At 40.5% G+C, this 23,129-nt stretch overlaps 2 protein-coding genes and 1 long non-coding RNA gene across 3 annotated transcripts in view; 1 reads left to right on the forward strand and 2 right to left on the reverse strand.

Annotated features, from left to right (window-relative positions):
• LOC138948820 (high affinity copper uptake protein 1-like) overlaps positions 1-16,775 on the forward strand; it is a 29,995-nt gene extending 13,220 nt beyond the window's left edge. The window contains exons 2-5 of the mRNA XM_070320449.1: positions 6,527-6,687; positions 9,802-9,868; positions 10,686-10,851; positions 12,110-16,775. Coding sequence (XP_070176550.1) covers positions 6,556-6,687; positions 9,802-9,868; positions 10,686-10,851; positions 12,110-12,311 — 567 coding nt within the window. The 5' untranslated portion in view covers positions 6,527-6,555 and the 3' untranslated portion in view covers positions 12,312-16,775. The remainder of the gene's footprint in view (positions 1-6,526; positions 6,688-9,801; positions 9,869-10,685; positions 10,852-12,109) is intronic.
• LOC138948830 (uncharacterized) overlaps positions 1-23,129 on the reverse strand; it is a 97,967-nt gene that overhangs the window by 66,209 nt on the left and 8,629 nt on the right. The window lies entirely within an intron of this gene.
• LOC138948821 (uncharacterized) lies at positions 18,449-20,074 on the reverse strand. Its single transcript, XR_011450089.1, has 2 exons — positions 19,933-20,074; positions 18,449-18,515 (listed from the first exon to the last, which is right to left on the reverse strand). It is a non-coding gene; the product is annotated as an uncharacterized lncRNA (long non-coding RNA).

Raw genomic sequence — 23,129 nt, forward strand, 5'->3', positions numbered from 1 at the left:
CCTGGTATGCCCATAGACATTTCAGGCGTTACACAACATAATCAGTCTCAGCTCAGTTTACCTGGTGACACAACTGTCTGGTTGCATGCTTGAGTGAACAAAGGTAAATGGAGAGTTTGTGTGGGGCTTATATATAATAGGAAGGGGAGCGCTAGGGTATTTTCACTACTTCAGATATCTTTTGTCTGTGTCAGCAGCTGTGGTTATTTTCCTTTTGTGAGATGTACAGTGCACAGTATGTGTGCAGAGAAGGTTAACTTGAAGAGATTCTGTTCTGCATGAAGTGTTCAGTCATAAAGTGTAAATATTTTTCAAATGAAGTCTTAATTGTTTTTCATTAAAAAAACAAACCAGTCTGCAGTGTTTAATGTTTTTAGCTTTAAAGGCACAGTGCAGCTCACAGCCTTCGTTTTGTGTTTTTGTTGCAGCTGAGTGCATTTACAGTTCAAAAATTCTCCTATGGTAGTAAAACAAACCCAAAACTACCCAACGACCACATCTGTGAAGCTCGACAGTTTCTTGTTCACGCGAGTGCATAAATTAACCTAGTTATTACGTGGTGTTTGGTCGGAGTTCGATTCAACTGAGTGATTCCGGCCTCCATTTTGTTTTACACAAACTCATGATGACGTCTGACATAGTTTGCTAGTGACGTGTCTTTTCAGTTGTGCATGATGTGCATGTGGTGATCTACCTGATCTAAATTTAGATCCAAAAATAGGCCAAGACTAGCGGGTCCGAGTACGAAATTAATTCGTTAAAAAATCGCAGTTCTTGACTCTTTGGGTGCAAGTCAATGAAACTTGGTAGTTCTTCTAACGGATAGCTGCCTGAGGTATGACTAAAAGCCCCAGGGGCTCTGTGCACCTGGATTTGACAAGTTCAGTACCTTTAAGAGTCTTCTGTGAAGCTTGAAGGTGAGTGCAAGAAGTTGAAGATGTGACCTTCACCTTGAATGCTATTTCCTCAGTCGTGGACCACTCAGGCCCGGCCGAGCCTCACAAAAGTGTCTATATCTCTCAAACTATGCAGAGTTTTTGATTGTCTGACTTCATGTAATCCTCAAAAACCACAAAGGATATTCCTGACGACCACTTTTTGCAGGGCTAATTTTTTATAAACAGATAAGCAATGATGTAATTTAAACTATGCAGTCCGAATAATGACAGGTTGTGGATGACCCATAGGGAATTTAAGAAGGACTTTTAAGGTATTAATTCCTATTGGGGGGGGGGGGGGGTGTCATGGGTCATGTTACATTGAGCCAAACTCTGCAAAGAGGCGATAATAATGTGGGGACATGTGTTTTAAACATCCAAGCAGCAGCCAGTAATCTGAGTTCTGTTACAGGTATAAAGCTGGTGGTATTCAGGTAGACAATGCAGACAAGTTATTCAGGTTTAATGTGATTCACTGATTGTGCTCCGTCGCGATATAACCTTCATGGTTGAAAACGACGTAAAACACCAAATAAAGAAAGAAAGAACTGATTGTGCTTCTTTTCAGGGCATGGGTTTTTTATTTTATGTCACATGGAAAACTGGAGGACAAAGGCAAAGTTATAGCGTCAAGCTGTTCTGACAATAAAATTATAGTCACAATGGTATTGTTCGCAGAGAGTCTAGAGAGCCAGAGACAGTGTGCTGTGATAGTGCTGACAGTTAAGTGACTTTGTTGTGCTGCATGGACTTTAAACCTTCGTGGGCTGGTACTAACGGGCGCAATGGCCGAGTGGATAATTCTTAGACGTTGGCCTCCAATGTGGAAAGTTGAGTGTTCAAATCCCGGTCGCGCCTAGTGCATTAAGGGTGGAGATTTTTTCAATCTCCTAGGTCAACTTATGTGCAGACCTGCTGGTACATTATCCCCCTGAGTGCTAAATAGAAGAACAAAAACAACTTGATGAATTGCAGCGGTTACAATGTTATGATTTAACCTGACAATGACGGTGATCATGGACTAAAGTAGGAAACTGGTTCCTTGTATAGCTCTCATTTATCTATCATTGTATTTAAAGGTGATAACCGGCACGGTTGGCCTAGTGGTAAGGCGTCCGCCCCGTGATTGGGAGGTCGTGGGTTCGAACCCCGGCCGGGTCATACCTAAGACTTTAAAATTGGCAATCTAGTGGCTGCTCCGCCTGGCGTCTGGCATTATGGGGTTAGTACTAGGACTGGTTGGTCCGGTGTCAGAATAATGTGACTGGGTGAGACATGAAGCCTGTGCTGCGACTTCTATCTTGTGTGTGGCGCACGCTATATGTCAAAGCAGCACCACCCAGATATGGCCCTTCGTGGTCGGCTGGGCGTTAAGCAAACAAACAAACAAACATTTAAAGGTGATAATGCCCTGACCTTTATATAAGAATATGATCGATTGTTTGTGCAGACTAATCACGTCAACATCTCTGACACCATGGACTTGATGAATCACAGCGGCCACATCATGATGACTACCACAATGGTCATTGTAGCTTTCACCTATTAATGATTGTATTCAAAGTAATAATACCCTGACCATTGTTATATATGGTCATGGCTCAGAAAAGGTGTCGAATTTGTGGGACACTTGAGTCACAAATACAAACTCTTGGATTACTTTCCATTTTGGGGTCCAGCAAAACTGTTTATGTGATATATAAGTTGTGTCTGGGCAGTAACAATGTATTTTCATCAATTACTGCGGAATGAATTGCATTTTAAATTTTAACTGGAGTGTGTTACATAACACCGTGTCACACATTGTTTTCTAATATACAGTTAACAGTAAACCTATTACACAATAAAAGTTAACTGCATTAGTTAGTATCTACCTTGATCTTCATTTGTGAAAAGTGGCATTCCCCGACAGCAATAATCTGCATATCTAGGTACCTTAGGAATGTGTGTATGTTACATGAACACCAATAAACAAAACAACGATCAAACAAGTACTCAAAGAACTGAAAAGATTACTGTTTCAGCAGTCAATCAATTCTTAGTTCCACACACTTCATACGGACAGTCTGCAAAAAAAATCAAATCAGAACAAGATGTGAAAATGTATTCAAACAAAAATCAACTTTCTGTGTCTCACAACACAGACATTCAAAACTGCTAAATTCCTATTTATTTTACACACACAACCTTAGAAATACATGTAATGGGAAGAGAAACAAGTACATAATAGTAAAGAGTTGAAATGCATCAATGATACCGGACCCGTTATTCCCATTATCAGTTATCTGTCAAGTCATTCCTAAAAGTTTCCAATGAGTGTGTTACATTTCACCAAAAAAATCAAACTTTAAGACACTGTCAAGATATTCACATGAAAAATGCATGCAAAAGAATGAAAAATGAAAGAGCAAAACCATAACAACCTAACAATGATGTCTTATGACTTCTACCATGCTCCAATTCACAATACAGAGAAGATTTTCTCACTTTTGACACTGAGTGTGTTACATTTCACCAAAAAAGTCTTACTTCACATTATTTTGTAAGGTATAAAGCATATATCCATCCACTTGGTAATGAAAACAATACACTGTACAAAAAAACTTGATAAACCCAACAAAAAAATCTTAGGTTGAAGGCGGATTTTGAAGTTATCAAGAAAAATGCTGTTTATTCGCCAATGAGTGTGTTACAAAACACTGTCATAACATGAACAAAACGTTGTTCATATTCAGTGCATTCAGTTAATTGTGAAATTAATTATAGGAATGACACCATGGTTGCTACACAACTATTGAAACTATTGTTGACACATTCCGACAGCAATAATCTGCATATCTAGGTACCCTAGGCAAGTGTGTGTGTTACATGAACACCAATAAACAAAACAACGATCAAACAAGTACTCAAAGAACTGAAAATTACCAATCCTTCAAAGTAAATTGTAACAAGAAGGGCAAAGCCCATACGACTCACATGCTTGACCTTGACCTTTACATGACCTTGACCTTCAGGGTCAAGGTCAAATAACTAAACCTAGCAATGACATCATACACTAAGAACTGCTTTACACATTTTTCCTACAAAAATACATGTGACCTTGACCCAAGGTCAAGGTCATCCAAGGTCATGCAACACAAAGCTGTTAATTCAAGACATAGGAAGTACAAAGGTGCTTATTGGCTCTTTCTACCATGAGATATGGTCACTTTTAGTGGTTCACTACCTTATTTTGGTCACATTTCATAAGGGTCAAAGTGACCTTGACCTTGATCATATGTGACCAAATGTGTCTCATGAGGAAAGCATAACATGTGCGTTTAAGTTTGAAACAGTTATCTTCCATAGTTCAGGGTCAAGGTCACTTCAAAATATGTATACAATCCAACTTTGAAGAGCTCCTGTGACCTTGACCTTGAGGCAAGGTAAACCAAACTGGTATCAAAAGATGGGGCTTACTTTGCCCTTAGATGAGGTATTGAATCTCAAAAACTTCAGAGAAAATGGGAAACATGTGAAAAATAGCTGTTTTTTAGACAAAATTTATGGCCCCTGCGACCTTGACCTTGAAGCAAGGTCAAGATGCTATGTATGTTTTTTGGGGCCTTGTCATCATACACCATCTTGCCAAATTTGGTACTGATAGACTGAATAGTGTCCAAGAAATATCCAACGTTAAAGTTTTACGGACGGACGGACGGACGGACGACTCGGGTGAGTACATAGACTCACTTTTGCTTCGCATGTGAGTCAAAAAAACACTCTAATTCAAAACAATAAACGCAGACATCCTTTTCTGTTTACTTGATTCATTCCTTACTTTGTTCCAGCAAGATTTAAATAATTTTCAAGATAACTGTACAAACTATTGGAGTGTGTTACCTCTCACGATGTGCGAGTGGTGTGAGTAACACACTCAACACTGTTCCTAAAAAACCCCACTCTAATTCAAAACAATAAACGCAGACATCATTTTCTGTTTACTTGATTCATTCCTTACTTTGTTCCAGCAAGATTTAATTAATTTTCAAGATAACTCTACAAACGATTGGAGTGTGTTACCTCTCACGATGTGCGAGTGGTGTGAGTAACACACTCAACACTGTTCCTAAAAAAACCACCTCTAATTCAAAACAATAAAGGCAGACATCATTTTCTGTTTACTTGATTCATTCCTTACTTTGTTCCAGCAAGATTTAAATAATTTTCAAGATAACTCTACAAACGATTGGAGTGTGTTACCTCTCACGATGTGCGAGTGGTGTGAGTAACACACTCAACACTGTTCCTAAAAAAAACCACTCTAATTCAAAACAATAAACGCAGACATCATTTTCTGTTTACTTGATTCATTCCTTACTTTGTTCCAGCAAGATTTAAATGATTTTCAAGATAACTCTACAAACGATTGGAGTGTGTTACCTCTCACGATGTGCGAGTGGTGTGAGTAACGCACTCAATGTAAAAAAACATATATTTCTTTTTCCTGTAATTTATTTCATTAAATTGGCATGAAAACAAAGCACAAGGTGAACTGTATGGAAAGACTATAGAAAAGGCCAGAAAAAACACATGCAATGACATGAACGCTGAATAACTTGGGAAATTGGTTGAATCGTCTCAAACATATGTCTTTAAAAATCAAAATAAAGAAAAATCTTTGTCCTAAAAAATGCAAATTTTATCAAAACAAATCACAATAACACTTCTAACTTTCAGATGAAAAAAAAGGAAGTAAGTTGTTATTTAGTGAAAATAACAGTGTTTCAAACTGCAGGTGAGTACGTTACATACAACGAAAAACCAGTGGTTCTTACTTTGGCCGTTTACGTCCATGTCCTCCATGCCACACTGAGTTCTGAGTTCGAGACAGTCAATGCAACTTTGTAGCAGACGATAGAACAGTTGTTTCCACCGTTGGAAGTCAGGAACATGTCGATAAACAACTTTGATTTACGTTGTTACTTTTCGCGGTAACACGAAAGTACACAACAACGAACTTAAGACTTATTTTCATTGCTTTGTCTTCTGTGTTTGTGCATATTTTTTTTTTTTAAGTAGTAGATTGTTCTTTCTTGTCCAAGTTTATCGCTTAGTTCAACGTCTGTCATCATTATTAAAAGCGCGGCAAAAGCTAAAACTGCCTACGTGACTCCAAACACGAAAAGTAACATACTCACCGTTGGATCTAAACTTGATCTCAGCCGACTGTTGGGGTGAGGTACTGGTTATCGTGCAGTATGTAAACAATAACTAACACCTTCTCTTTCCATCTCCATCAAGTTCTTATCCAAGCAGTGTGTGTAGTACGCGCAAATACGACGTTTCGACACCAAGTAAAAAAGTGTCCCAACTTCCGGCCCGAAAATCGACGTAAATTCACTCTACTATTGCGCCTTGCTCGAAAACAAAGTCATCAAACCTTTCGGTTTCTACCAGAATAGTAACTGTATTCATATCTGCACCCCGTGTCAGTACTTTCAAAGGTAGAATAAACCATAACTGAGCGTGTGGAGCGTTTGAATGGGGTAAGGGTGGAGTTCGACGCCATTTCTGAGCCGTGACCATATGATCGTTTGTTTGTGCAGATTTATCACGTCAACATCTCTGACACTTGATGGCCTCGGTGAATCACAGCGGTCACAACATGATGACTACCACAATGACCATGATGGATGACAATATGACAATGGGTCATGGTGGGCACGGTGCAACACCTATGGATCATGGCACACAGCACACAATGAAGGTGTGTATATATACTGACGTCCAAAAGAAACGCGAACAGTATTATTTATTTTACAAATAATGTTTTCCGAATTAACAAAAGTTGCGTTATTTTTGGCAGCCAGTATATCAAGACCGATGTCTGAGGAAGGTGTATTGTGAATTTTACCGCATCAGCGCACTTGCAATCCACGTAAAGCCCGAGTTAGCTGAGACATTTTTCTTGTGCAGTTCAGCTGCACGTGCAACAAAAGCACAAAAGCTGATCAGTGAGTGGTGTTCACTGTCACTAGAGGATAAAAATGGCACAAAGTTACAGGTTTCATCAGTCTCTCATTCGACGTTATCACCATGCCAAAACTCACTTCTGCTGAACGCGAGAGAGCCATTGGACGTCTGGAGGCTGGGAACACGCCGGAAGCCGTGGCTGCGACTTTCCAATGTCACATATCCACCATGTATACAACTCTCCTGTGTTCACTTTCAAGTGAATAACTATCGTTCTGATATCATTTTAAAGTGAAGCTAAAGAAACCTGGTATCGGCACTGCTGTGCATCTCCTATGATCTCAATGGTATCAAGGCACGGGTCATAGCCCTTTGCCGCGACAAGGTTTGCCGATACCGGCACTTGTCTTGTCTAGACAGTGACGTCATTCATAGATGACGCCAATCATAAATGACGTTTGTCAAGGGAACTTATGCTTTCAAGTGTTGCTGCTTCCAGTGACAGGAAGGTATAGAGATTGATCATTGTATACAATCAATTTATCATTGTATACACAAATTACACAAACGTCATCTTGTGAGGGACCAAAAAATATTGAAACTCTCGGATGATTTTTTTGTGTGGTATCAACCTCGACCTACGGTCTCGGTTGATACCACAAAAAAATCATCCTCGAGTTTCAATATTTTTCGGTCCCTCACTCGATGACGTTGTGTAATCTCTATTTATCGTCTCCTGCAGCGGTTTGTGATAACTGGCTCTACTGCTGATGCCGAGCGAAGTGGCAGACCCTGAGTGACGACGCCAATGCAAGATCGGCACATTTTTCGCAGCCATGTTGCACATCCCTTCAGACCAGCTGCAGAAACAGCCAGAACTGTTATAGGGACACACCAGGCACCCATTTCTAGGCAAACGGCCAGCCGGCGACTGCGCTTCAGGGGGCTGAGGAACTGCCGTCCAGCCAGGGGACCCGTCCTCACCGTGCGCCATAGACAGGCACGCCTGCATTGGGCGCAAGGCCACCTCAATTGGAACAATGTTCGCTGGCAGAACGTGCTTTTCAACGATGAAAGCCGTTTCTGCATTGACCATGCCGACGGGCGTGTTCGGGTATGGAGAAGAAGTGGTTACCGCTATGCTGACAACTGTGTCGTGGAGAACAACGCCTGGGGTGGGCCCAGCCTCATGTTGTGGGGCGCCATCGGCCACAACCAGGTGCTAGGTCCCGTCATCTTCCAAGGCCTGGGTCCTGGACCCGGCAACGGCGTAACAGTGCAGCGCTATATGGACCAGGTGCTGCATCCTCATGTGCTGCCCTTTTTTCAAGCCCATAGAAACTGGGTTTTCCAGCACGACAACGCGCGCCCCCACACCGCCAGGGCCACTCAGGATCTCCTGCACCGCTCAGGCATCCAGGTGATGCTTGGCCAGCGTTATCTCCTGACATGAACCCTATTGAGCAATTCTGGGACTTGCTCCAGACACAGCTCAACAGGTTGGTCCCAAGGCCCACAACTGTCGCTGATCTTGATCGGGCCGTCCGGCAGGCCTGGACCAACATTCCCAGGCAAGCCAGCAACACGTTGGTCCGCTCAATGCACCGCCGATGCCAGGCCGTCATCGATGCTAATGGGGGCCACACACGCTATTGACTGTTCTGTTAAGCGCTAATAACGCATCGTCTTCGCAACCTTACTGTGTTATGGACCATAAGTCAGTGTTCTACTCTACCAAAAATTGGACATTAATAATGAAATTTGAATTTGTGTACGATATTTTTATCAAGCAATAAATGACACCAGACACTGTTTTTCGCGTTTCTTTTGGACGTCGGTATATAAAATATCAATAGTTGTAAAAAAAAACCAATTGAAAGCCAGCAGAGACTTAATTTTCTTCTGAGATTTTTTCAAATCTCTTAGAACAAAAGAAAAGTGTCCCTTCACAGATAGCCTCACTGGGGAAATCAGATCCTCTTCGGATGGGACCAAGATTTCAAAGAGAATAAGCTATCACCCCCTTCGGTGAGCGTTTCAACAGAGAAATCAAGCCCAGAGGACAACCATTGTTTTACTACCAAGACCAGACACTGTTTTGACTCGTCAGTGGTCAGGTGGTAGAGATGGCGAGAGTTGTCAGCCCAATTGGTATCCAACCAAGAAGCAAATCACTCTGAGTGGAAGCTTCTGACTAATGGCATGGGAGACGTACCCTCATCTGACATTCCCAGAGGACATCTTTGAAGGGAAACACTTTGATATAAGGTCAAAGTGTGGAGTCAGAATTTGTTAAGAAAGAATTTTGAAATGTATGGGCAAGTTTTAACCAAGAAATTAGGTTAAAACGAGAAAAATTTGAAAAAGCCTAAAGGGAGGTTAAATGCTCTGTACAAGCCTGTGGATCCACTTATGAATACGCGGACAAATGAGATGTAATTTTTAAGAAGTGAAACACTCCTTCAAACAGGACAAGTAGTCAACTTTTTGCTGCTGTTCATCACAGGGTTTTGGTAGAGAAGAAGTCTTCTGCAAGACTTTTTCAATTGGATCGCTTTAAAGGCGATGCAACTTTCACGGTGTATAACTATAAGGTTTTGATGTGTGTGTGAATGTGTTTATGTCAGAGAGAGATGCATGTGTGGGTGGGTTTGTGTGTTAATCTAGTGTTCAGATCTGATTAGTGCCTTATCCCTCTTCGTGTGTACATGCGAGCACAAGACCAACTGCGCACGGAAAAGATCCTGTAATCCATGTCATAGTTCAGTAGGTTATTGAGTCATACACGTAAAAACCACACCTGCATAATCAAGCGTGTACATGGTAGTTTCAGCCCATGAACGCAGAAGAAGAATGCACTGTGATGTTGGGTGGAGTCATATAAGTCTGTATAATTCTTATGTTGCAGATGTACTTTCACGATGGGGAAAAAGAATTCATTTTGTTTGAAAGTCTGCATGTTTCTTCTGTGGGAGGTGAGTTGAACTTCCTTAAAATTGCTTCTGAAATCATTTAAAGCTTCTGCATGAATGGCACTGACCCTTTTCTAAGACCTGTCACCATCTATCGCTTGTAGCCTAATAAGAGGAAGGTATATATAGTGAATACAAATTGTGTTGTGCCTGAATCTAGACGGGTGTGGAAGGGGCAAGGTTTCTGAATTTATATATATATAGATACACTGGCATTTGCTGGTGTTATTCTGACAGGTATAGTGGGGGCTAAGTGTTTTGCCAATAGACGAATTCAGAAAATAACTCGGTCAGGTGCTGCGAAAATCTGCAGTGACTATCCTTTCTTTTTACTCGTCAAACATTGGAGGGGGCCAATCAGTAGTGGGTGTGTACCGCCAGAAAAATATGGACTGAGGAGCACGTGTGAATTTATTTGTCAGAGGAAAAGGCAAGGGTATTCACTCTTTCACAACCCATACAAACCCGACAGAGTTATTTCCAAAAATCGTCTATTGTTTACACTCCAATTTAGGTTTTGTATTTTGACAGGTGGGTTGATTTAGTGAGTGATTGTTTTGCTATGTTTACACTCAACATTTGGCTGTAGTGTGAGGTATTCTTCAGACTTTTTTGGTCTTGTCTTGTTTACACTCTTGTTTTGCCATATGTTAACGCAATCTTTTGGCTGTTGTATTTTGACAGCTATCAAAGTGACCTCACTTGTTTTACCACATGATTGTGTTTACACTCTCGTTGGGCTGTTGTATTTTGACAGTTATGGTCAGTTAAGCTTATCTTGTTATGTTAACATTGTCATTTAGCTGTTGTGATTTGACAGGTATGGTGGGGGCTTGTCTTGCCATGTTTGCACTGGCAGTGGCGTACGAGGGACTCAAATATTTCCGTGAATACCTGCTGCGGAGAATCACTAACCCTAGCAAGGCCTACTCCCCGTCTGCTATGAATGGAGCTGACGCTATCGCTTATAAACAGCCTGAAGTTGGGTGAGTCTGTCTCTTGCATCTGGCTGTGGGGTGTCCATGATAGGAGTGTGTGTTTGAGTGTGTGTGTGTGTTTGAGTGTGTATGTGTGTCTGTGTGTGTTTGTGTGTTTGAGTGTGTGTGTTTGAGTGTGTGTGTGTTTTGAGTGTGTGTGTGTGTGTGTGTGTGTGTGTGTGTGTGTGTGTGTGTGTGTGTGTGTGTGTGTGTGTGTGTGTGTGTGTGTGTGTGTGTCTTGGAAATTATGCAAGACTGCATGTGGGGTAACTTTTTTCTTCAGACATTTGTGTGTGTGACTGTGAGTCTGTGAGGTAAGGAGAATAAAGCTTGGAGTTAGAGCTTGATCTGCCTGTCCTTGTCGGTTTATCAATCATAAGACAGTATAAACGACAGTGTCTGGGGGGGGGGGGGGGGTCCAAAGTATGTCAGGGCTGTCTAATTTTCAGTTCCATTAGCGCTGATGCTGTGATGTCTTACGGCAGACAGAGACACACACTGACAGACAGAGACACACACTGACAGACAGAGACACACACTGACAGACAGAGACACACACTGACAGACAGAGACACACACTGACAGACAGAGACACACACTGACAGACAGAGACACACACTGACAGACAGAGACACACACTGACAGACAGAGACACACACTGACAGACAGAGACACACACTGACAGACAGAGACACACACTGACAGACAGAGAAAATACATGCACTGCAAATTGCACAGATGCATTACTGCCCGATAATTTATGTGTCTTTTTACAATTTACATATGATGACACTGCATTTTGCATAGTTTCACAGACTCTGCTACACATAGCACAGACTTTAATTTATGACAGCATGGTTTGGCATTTGTCAATTCCTATTGTCCTAATGAAATGTTGTCAAGGAAATCGAAGATAGCGTACAGCAATAGAATTGCACTTGTAACCCATCATTTTTTGTTTAGTATGTCTGCTATATGTACAGTGGAATATACCCTCCTTTTTAAGACTTATATATTTCGGAGAAAATCAAGTCTTTAAAAGGAGAGAGTCTTAAAGTGGTTCAGGTACATTTACAGGGGATATTAATTTTTTTAAATCTGAAAAAGTACTGTCTTGGAAAAGAGAAAATCCTCTCTTTTTTTTCTTTTTCTTTTTTTGTTTGGGGGGGGGGGGGAGGGGGGGGAGTCCTAAAATGAGGGGTTTCAGGCTGTAATTCATAATGCAGATAATGACTTCTAACAAAGTGTTGCACTTAAATGGTTTCAGGTCGCGCATGTTGAGCGGCTCGCACGGACTGCAGACCATACTGCACATGGTGCAGGTGTTCGTCAGCTACTGCCTGATGCTGGTCTTCATGACCTACAACGCCTGGCTCTGTCTCTCCATTGTGCTGGGCGCCGGCGTCGGCTACTTTCTCTTCGGCTGGCGGCGCGCTATGGTCGTCGACCTCAATGAACATTGTCACTGATTTGGGGGACCAGTTTGTTTGATTGGGGTTTTTTTTTTTTTTTTTTTTTTTTTTTTGCTGTTGATCTTTTTACATTTAGTCAAGTTTTGACTAAATGTTTATATTTAGTTAAGTTTTGACTAAATGTTTTAACATAGAGGGGGAATCGAGACGAGGGTCGTGGTGTATGTGTGTGTGTGTGTCTGTGCGTGTGTGTGTGTAGAGCGATTCAGAGTAAACTACTGGACCGATCTTTATGAAATTTGACATGAGAGTTCCTGGGTATGATATCCCCAGACGTTTTCTCATATTTTGGATAAACGTCTTTGATGACGTCATATCCGGCTTTTTCTGAAAAGTTGAGGCGTGCCTGTCACACCCTCCTTTTTAAATAAAATTGATTGAAATTTTGCCAAGTAATCTTCGACGAAGATTGGACTTTGGTATTGCATTTCAGCTTGGAGGCTTAAAAATTAATTGATGACTTTGGTCATTAAAAATCCGAAAATTGTAATTAAAATTATTTTTTTATAAAACGATCCAAAATTACGTTCATCTTATTCTTCATCATTTTCTGATTCCAAAAACATATCAATATGTTATATTCGGATTAAAAACAAGCTCTGAAAATTAAAAATATAAAAATTATGATTAAAATTAAATTTCTGAAATCGTTTTAAAAACAATGTCATCTTATTGCTTGTCGGTTCCTGATTCCTGAGGCAGTGTGTGTGTGTCTGTAGGGTGTCAGGATGAAGAGTTTTTACATTGTAAGGGATCTGATTTTTTTTTCTTCTCTGGTTTGGGTTTGTCTGGACAGAACTAGAAGACTTAAATTGCTACTTGAACCCGAATCTCGCTGCAAACTTACTTGTTATTCTTTGTTAAGTGTTTTTATTTTTATTAATGTATGCCCCGACAAAATTAGAGACAAAAGCAGGTACGCCGGTTGAATATTTGAATTGAAAATGTTGTGACTTCCACAATCTGTCAATCGGTTGTTTTAGGCAGTGAAGAGGTTTTGGTGTGTGTGTTTTTTCTGATGTTTTTTTTTTATGGGTGTTTTTGTTTGTCTTTTGTTGTTGCTAGTTCAGGTTTTGTTTTATGTTGTTGTCTTTTATCCTCACAACGTGGATTTTTTCTGTTAGGATCAAGAAACAGGATTTGGAGTGATGAATAATCTGATGAAATTTGATTTGAGCCAAGCAAATATGGTACAGGCCAGTGAAGCATAATATGAGGGATAATGTACAAGGGTGTTTTAGATACGCATTGTCTTTCAGAATGAAAACATAATAGGGGCAAAATCAAAAGTCATACAAATATGTTCACAATTGGTTGGTGTTAATATCCTTGTTGGGGACAAAATGTTGTGTAAATAAGGTTGTGGATTTGCATTTTATACAGCAAACCCCGGCCATTCAAGATTTATGGAGAGGTCGACATGAAAGAACCCAGGACTTTTAATAATTCTCAAGTATGTGGGACCATAATCACAAAATACAATCCAGATTGATTTGAGAAGAATGCTGGAACTGAAGTGTCACTTTGCTTTTAAGTTGTATTACACAGACCTGTGCACATCTACGGTTTCTCCGTAATTTCTTCAATTTTTATATGCAGAATACGGTGCTACGGATTTTTAATTAAAATTCCGAAATTCGATGTTTTACTCACACAAAAAAATGGGTACTTTTTTTCTGTTTTAAGATGTTTTCACCAATTAATTGGCCGTTGCGCTGAAAAGACGTTTTCCGATTTACCGGAAGCGCGCATGTTCTCTCCATTGAGTCTTTGTTCTTAGACTTAGTTCGACCAGCGTCTGCGTGGCAACTTGTGATTGAAGTGAAACATGGAAAAGAAAAAAAGAGTGCGAGATTCAGATAGTCAAGAGGAGACACCAGTGGCCGAGGTCTTGTCGGTAACGCAAATAAGTTAGGTTACGCATGGAGTTACGAACACGTAAAGCCTACGTATTCCGTAGCTCCGCAAATGCGTAACTTGGTGGTCACGACGCTTGCTTAGTCGTTTGCGGAGTATAACGAAATACGTAAGGAGCTAACGCTGTGCGCAAAGTTGTACTATTTTTAGTGAAGGGGTATATCCCGTGAAGTCTCGTCTAACTAGTGACGTCAAAAGCCTCAAGGAAGTCTATTAGTCTCGGCGATACGGAGAATTCTTTCTTTTTGTGTACTTTACGTCATGATGTTATGTTTGATTACGTAAGATAGTATTCGTTTTGTTCTTTATCACGTCGAAGCTGGAGCTCCAAAGCACCGCGGTGGACATTTTAGTGAAGTTGAAATCCACACCTTGCTAGAAAAAAAGAAGCAAAGCAATGAGGATCTGTTCAGCAACATCCGTTGACGGCTGAAGTTCCGCCGCAAAAGCATCCGAAAAAATAACGTGCTGCCCGCCATGTTTTTTTGCCACACGCGTGCTGCGCAAAGGTTTACGACAGGGGGGGAGCTGTCGTAACTTTACAGTGAACGTAGCGGCGCAAGTTTCGCTACGCTCGCGTCATGCCCACCACGTTTTCATCTTACGGTGTCCGTAGGCTCTGCGCATATGCGTAAAGCCGCTACGTAGCCGACAAGACCTCGGCCACAGCTCTGTCACCAAAGAAGAAGAAAACGGCACAACAGTGCTGGAAGTCCAGTTATTCTCCAGTTATGCTTTGTGAGCAGAATTATGTCTTGAACTGTCGTTACAGCTTACTACTGAAACATTTTAAAAACTACTGAAATTTGGTTTGTTTACTACTGATGAGCGTTTTGAGTGTGCACAGGTATAATTACACTTTACAGGTGTATTAATAGCTAAATGAAGGATGTTATGCGTGTGTCACTGTCAGAGACAGTCAGGTCATGAATGTTTCAGCTAATGAAATATTTTTAACACAAGTATAAAGTGTCATAGGGACCTTGTTATGCAGTAGTTGTATAGCTGTGCTTGTAATGTGAATGACTTGACACACCAAACCCATTTTCTTTTCCATTTCTTTTTATTGAAAAAGACATAATACTGGAAATAACTTGTTAAAGGCACACTCCTGCTTGTGAAAACAGTCAGGCTTACCATCTCAGATCGGGCCAGGCTTTTACATGGGGTAAGAACATCCTCCATGTGGTCACATACCAAAAACAAGAGGCGAAGCCTTCAAGGCTCACGTAAGAAATCGACAAACAGTAACACAAACTCAATCACACACACACACACACACACACACACACACACACACACACACACACACACACACACAGAAAGAGCATAGGTGAAACTGTGCAAGAAAGCGAGACACTGGATCTAGATCTGTCTGTCTGCATGTGAAGCCTACTTACAAGGACACGACTGCCAACTAGTCTCGGCGCGCTCAAAATAATAATGACCGAGACTGTCAGTACTTCCTTCGCGTGACGTCTAACCCTCTTACGTCATAATGTGACGTCAATGTAATGTGACGTCTTCAAATGTTAGAGTTTCTACCACAGACATACACACGCACAGACGCACGCACGCACGCACGCACAGACAGACAAAGTTACGATCGCATAGGCTACACTTACGTGAGCCAATGAACAGCCTGGATGTTTCTTGTGCACGTGTAGTGGGAATTTTGGGATGAATTAATTTACTAAAAAAAAACAAATACACTGGTACCTGTGATGTGTGGCCCCTCTGATGAGAGGACGCCTCCCTTAAAAGGACACAATTTCTGAGGTCCCTTTGTCTATTATCTCTACCAAAATATACCTGTCATGACAGGCCACCTGCAATGTAGGGACACATTGTGCCGGTCCCAAGGGTGTCCTTTCATCGCAGGTACCACTGTAGTGGCTTTTTCAAAAATGTATTCACCCACAAAATTGAACTCAACACAGTAAGCTGTCAAGGAGTTGATTAATTGGTATGTGACCAGGTGGAGGGATGGCCTTATTAATCCCTGGTAAAATCCTGGCCATATCTGAGATGGTTAGCCGAACAGTATTTATGTGATTAAGGCGTGTCAGCTTTAACAGTTAGTGCAAATGTATTTTGTGGCAAAAGTTTTTGTTGGTGACACTGCAATTTCTTCCAGGGTATATAGACAAAAGATCAATATCTGTGTGTGTGCTGTATAATGGCTGGCATAAATAAGGATAGAGGCCATTCTATGTCTTCTGCAATTACTTGCTTACAACATTACTGCTTGTTTTACTGAAGGGCTGTTTGTTGTGTGTTTTGCCAGATCCAGTGATTTTAATTGTCTGAATTACACAAGCAATGTGGTATGACATGTTCTTGTGCTAAATTGGCATGTTGTGAGGTGAAAAGCATGTGTTTTTTGGCTTTCTGCAGAAATCATAAATGATAGCATGTGGTTGTGTCTTTGTGAACAAATTATCAAAAATACATGGTTGAAACTTTTCCGCCTCAGGGCGGAAATCCGCCAAATGAAATTGGTCAAATAAGGAATTCCTTATTTTGAAAATCTTCACCAAAAAAAGTTTACAAAAATAACAAATAAATTTTATTTTTGTTATTCGCCGGCGATCCGATCTGTATTTTCTCTAACACAGTGACCGGACATCGCTGAGTCTTTGTTTCACTGAGCGCGCGAATTATCGGACTACAGCTTGGCATTTGTTACCATTGTTTAATGTGCAAATTTGTGTGTTTGAGATACCAGGAGAGGCCTACTTTTACCCTTAAAAAGCCTGATTTTTCGTTTTACTAGGCCCCCTAGCAGGGCGTTGCCCCTGCACCCCACCAGGGCCTGGGCGGCCGCTGGACCCCGGCCTCATTTTCCTTATTTTCAATTCTAATCAGTTTCACCCATGAAAATATGTTCAGGGTATGCAGTTGAAATCATTAATGCAAAGAACATTTAGAATGTGACAGGATGCATAAATGCTTTAATGTATAAAACTGTACATTTCAGGTGTGAAATTCCATTTTATAATTCTGTATTTGAAGAGTGTCGAGCGCTTGGTGTATATCTTCTTGCTTTTGGATTGCGGAACAGAACAATAATGTGAGCCAGTAATGTACACTTTGTAACTTCAGGACGAAGATTTTAACATGTGTGTATGAATTCTTTGAAGGGGGGGGGGGGGATTTTTGTTTGTTTGTGATTTGTAGCTAGTGATGCTTGTACATGCAGTTGTATTATTTTGATTAGACCAGTAATTTTATGATCAAGGTCTCAGAGTACTGCAAAATGGATGAAACTCGGTGATTGAAGATGAAAAACTGATTTTTTGTAAGGGCAAGTTGCAAACATCAAGGGAACACTGACTCATCAAAAATTAATAATACTTAATAAAAAGTGGCTGTGCTGCATAGTATTACCCGCAGAAGAAGTCAAAATCTTGTATGTATGTTGAGACAAAAGAATTGTCAAAGACTTGTTGCTGTTGCACAGGTGTAGTTTTTGTGTGAATTGTAGACATTTTTTTTGCTTTGAGAAGGGAAGTTTTACTTTGAAGCATAGCTTTAAGATTGTGCTTTTAGCTCAAGGCTTTTGTAATATACAGTGTGGGCACAGTTATAGGAAATTTAGAGAGCTTTATGTGTCTTTTTTTGGTCTTTTTTATTTGTGGTAATGTTTTGTTTTGATGGGTTTAGTTGTTGTTTTTTCCTAGTAGTTTTGGCCATTCGTAAGGTTACATGTACTTGATACTATTACAGATTGTAGGCTTGTGTAAGAAAACAAATCTTGCCATCTTGTTAATTAACATATTCTGAGTAAGAAATTTCTGTAATGTTTTCACATTTATAACGTGACTTACTTTAAGATTGTGAACTGACAATGGCAGTATTTCCCGTTGTTTTGCTCATGGTAGCTTTATAATCTTTGTCATGTTCTCTTGCCATCAGTTCACTCCTGGGCTTTATTTTATGATTATTTTTAGTGTTCTGTTCTTCGTTTGTCTGTATTGCCTGTACACATGTATACATATATATATATATATATATATAGAGAGAGAGGTTACAACACGAGTGGTTTTTCATATGGCTTGTATTTCAGTCAAGACCCAGCGGATGAATATCAAGGGACTCACGAGCCTCTGGCGAGTGAGTCCCTTTGATATTCCCGCTGGGTCTTGACTGAAATACAAGCCATATAAAAAATCACGAGTGTTGTAAACTGTATATCCCATGAAGATCTAAAAGACAAAGTGTGATGGAAACATCAAGCTTTAGTTGTCTGTTCAGATGAGGCACCGCTGCCCATACCTAATTCTAAAGGCACGTCTGTTGATCTATGTCAAGTCGGTGCATAATGGTGGCTTGGTTGTCCCCGTCAGTTGAAAGCCTCTTACACGGATTTAACTGAATACCTAGTGGTTACACACGCATCTCCTGAGATCATGGACACTTTCATCGTGACATTTAGATTTGTTGTTAAAAATTACAGCTTTGTATTCCATGTTTATTATCTTTTACGAAGTAATTATAGTTAAATAGTCTTTTATGTTTTTTATTTGTTCGACCTTCTTAGGATTATGGAGTTTTATGCACTGCCTTTTATAGTTAACTACATTTTTGTATTTGAAATAGTCCACTGTAGTCGGTGTAGGCCTTAAGCTTATTTTAATCGTTTGTCCAGTATTTAATTTAATTCTCTATTTTTGTATGAACTCAAATGTTTAGTGTTCTTAGTATGTCTTGTTAGGCTAAGTTCTATTTAATCAGAGTATGTTTGCGTGTGCTTATACCTAATGATATTGTAAAGCGCATAGTGCTTTTAGTTATGCGCTATAGAAATCTCCTTAATAAATAAATAAATCGTCTATAAGGGCCTACTGCACCACAGAAGAACTAGAAATACTCGCAAATTGCATTGGACAGCTTGTCCAGAGAACAATCGTAGCCGATGATGTACCCATAAGAGCATGTGTACCGCGGGCACACTGTGACTTCACATGAACATAACATATCAGTGCTTGTCGAACGGACTGTGTTTTTAACGATTGCTAGTTTGACTTCTGTTTTAGTTGAGAGCACGAGCACACACACTCAAACACATACGGCTTGTCATGTTGATCACAAGAGAGAAATAGAACAGCGAATAGAAGGAAACATAACAGATTACGTCCCCATAATATGACGCGATGGATGACAGACTTCATGAAATCTATGACGCTGTGATGATAGTCTCGGCAAGTCGAGACCAAAACTAAGCTATAGCACTGAACGACTCTCGCGCATGTTCTCAAAAGCGTGGTGACCCCTTGCACATCCGGTCTTACAGGTACATTTTGCTTTTGGAATGTCAAGGACGACAAAAAGTAGAACCAGCTTTTGTATTTCGTGCACCTTTATTTATCCACTATTTTATGTGTTATAAGAGTGCAATAGTTACATCATGGATTTGACAAGAGTACAATGGAAATACAAGAAATATACCTAGAGTACATTTACAGAGACAAAGAAGGGAGGTCATTGGATATATATATATATAACTATTTTTCTTTTTTTTAGTCAATTTTAAGAGATAATTTGGTTTTTAGCTAGGAAAGATGTAAGTGTATAGGTGTCTGCTAAAAATCTTTCTCTTTGTGTATTAAAGATCAGGCAATCAATTAATCTTTTTTTTTTATTCTCATTAAATTTGTACTAAATTTAGACTTACAGAAATCTGTTCACGGTTATTCACTCATACTCATGTCAAAGTTCGTGATGGCTGCTACATTAAGTGTCAAAAGAAACTGCCTGCGTACACCTTTGCGTGATACTGTCAGAATTCAAATGTTAAAATCAACCAAAAAAGATCGACTTGTTGAAAAAGAGGAAACCTGTGAGTTTTAAACAACAACAACTTTGGAGACCCCATTAGTATTCAGACAAAAAGGAGAAATCTTTGCACTTCACAAGAAAAACAAGCCCTTTGAATTTCACTCTTTTACACACATCTTGATTATGTGGATATATGTTTCATTGGGGTCAAATTCATATTTCCAGATTATTATGTAAAATCCAGGGTGAGAAAGAGGAAGAAAACTGTACATCCTTCTATCAACAGATCATGTAGATCAAGTCATTTTTCATCAAATATACTGTTCCTTTTAAGTCATGAACCATGAAAATGTAACGTACTGATACAAGAACTTAATGTGTAATGTTTGTCATTCTTACAACCGTTGTCAGTTATTTTGTACTTTATTTTGCAAACTGTGTCAGAATTTTTTCTTTTAATTTTTGTTGGGTTTTAAATAAGCCTATAATCAGAGAAAATGAATCATTACATAATCAGAACAATGGATTACTGAGCCTTACAGCAACACCTCTGTAAATTGCAAGCAAGAAGGGACAGTACTGTGAAAAAGTATGTTTGAATGCTTATTGTTATTATCTCCCTTTTATCCCCTTCAGCTTTGATAGTAAAACTTGACTCGACTTTTGTTCCTCTCCCAAACTGCTCTTATTGTTCAATTCCTTGGAAGATGTGATGAAGTTGATCCAAGTATCTGACTCTTAGCATTCTGACATGATTATTGTACATTTAATGGATCCTATTGTTGTAAATGATTGATGGTAAAAGTGAGCGGGCCTCTGCAAATATACCAAAACTAAAGATATTTGGATATGGATTATGTGATGCTCCACGGAAAAAATAATACTGTGCGTGTGTGCTTACAATGGACAAAAAAATAAAGAATTATTTTCTTTCTTGATGAGTTTGTTTGTGCTTCAATACAATGAGAGTGCGGTAGTTTATTGTTCAACGCTATCTGTTTGAATGGCTGTCTGACTTGCCTCTTTTTGCTGCACGTTTTCTTTCCTTCTCAGTCTATGTGGTCCTTAGCTGTGGTATAATTTCATGTGACCACTACTTTATAATTTGAGTTGGGGGAAGTAAAAGAAGATAGTAACACTATGTTCTAGTCAGAGCATGAAAGTGCACAAGTATCCATGCATATTTTACATACCTGCTCTCTCTCTCTCTCTCTCTCTCTCTCTCTCTCTCTCTCTCTCTCTCTCTCTCTCTCTCTCTCTCTCTCTCTCTCTCTCTCTCTCTCTCTCTCTCTCTCTCTCTCTCTCTCTCCCACACACACAAACGCACACACACATTCATACACACACACACACGCACAATCATACTCACACTACTAAGGAGGACAGGTGTGTGCGGAGTGAGAGAGTGTGCGTTGTGCGCTCGTGTATGTGTGTGTGTGCGTGCAGACCATTCCGCCACCAATCCTGTGCTACCAGGGCCGGACTACCGGGGGGGGGGGGGGGGGTTATGGGGGTTGCGCAACCCCCCCCCCCCCCCCAGCCTAAACATGTACCTTACTTATTTAAATTTTTTTTATTATTGCTTATTTTATGCCGTTTCATGCAAGGAGCGACCATTTTCCTAACTCATAATATGACCTACCCATCAGCTTCAGGGGGCTTTGCCCCCTGACCCCCACATCGAGGGGGGGGGGGGGGGGTTCTAGGGTTTCCGGACCCCCCCCCCAGCCAAAAAATAAAAATATTGAATGAGGTATGCATTTCTTTATTTTACATTGAGTTTCAATTTTGGGGGTATTAATCAGTGACAAAATCTGCTGCCTGAAACTGGTAATGATCATCCTCAGAATGCACCAGATTGCACCATTTTGCATCCTTTTTTTCAAAATTTTCCGGGGGGGCATGCCCCCGGACCCCCCTAGCAAGCTAGGCGCTTCGCGCCGTCGGCTCGGCGCTTTGCGCCTTCACACCCATATCTTCACAATATACTTTTGAAAAAAAACACCCATAAAATTAACTGATACGCCCATGCCGCCAGGGGGGACATCCCCCTGGGCCACCACTGGCAACCCCCCCCCCTCCTCTTCGCCTAGTCCGGCCCTGGCTACAATGCACAAAACATTGTCCACATATATATAATATATATATACTATTCGAGTCCCAGATAAATGTGTGCTGCGTGTCTGTGTGACTGCAACAGGTGATACCACTGTGTTTATACAAGAGTTGTAGAGATGCTGAATCCCAGGTAATACTGAAACATAAATCCAAAGTCTATTCGTCAGCAGCAGCTGGAGCCAGGTCAGCTGTCAATAGAAAGTATATTATGGAGTGTTAGTATAATAAATCACCGTATCAAACAGCGGGATGTAGGCCTATATACGACGGTTGGTGATTTACCAACGCAGATATGCCAACGACCTACATGACAGATATGTGGCGGTGTGAAGGCATCTTCGGACTTTTGCTATACATTAGACGGTAAAGATCCAGTAATCCATGTCAGAGTTCAAAGGTTATGAACAAAGAATCGGAAACTGGAAGGGAGTCTTAAATCGATTAGCCTTAAATGAGGGAGTGGGGGGAGGGGGGGGGGGGGGGCGTCACATAATTATGTTTAATTTTCAGGGTATAGTGATTGTTTAAAAGTAAAGAAAGCAAAACAGAATTTGCTCAAGTCTGTGTGTCTGTGTCTGTGTCTGTTTCTGTGTGTGTTTCTGTGTTTTGTCTCTCTGTGTATTTGAGAATATCCGTGAGATTTGACGTGATTCTGTGTCTACACTGATCAGTGTGCGTGCGTGTTTGTTTGCCGTATGTGTGTTAGGTCATTGCACATTAAAGCCGTCAGTTAAGAAGCTGAGCGATACGTATCACCCTAAATGTAATGGACACATTATCCATACGTATGTGATCACAACGTGTAGAGCTTGTTAACAGCTGATAGGCTACTTACATTTGAACATGTGTAGCCTATATATACCACAATCAGTTATGCCACACTTCTTTACAATTCACACGTGTTCACAACTGGTTACAGAAAGCGGGTTCTTTTTCGTTAATTCTGTTCCTTTCCTTGAGAAATGATATCCCCACTGGCACTGCGTCGCTTTCCTCGAT

The sequence above is a fragment of the Littorina saxatilis genome, linkage group LG15 (genome assembly GCF_037325665.1).
Source record: "Littorina saxatilis isolate snail1 linkage group LG15, US_GU_Lsax_2.0, whole genome shotgun sequence".
Lineage (NCBI taxonomy): Eukaryota > Metazoa > Mollusca > Gastropoda > Littorinimorpha > Littorinidae > Littorina > Littorina saxatilis.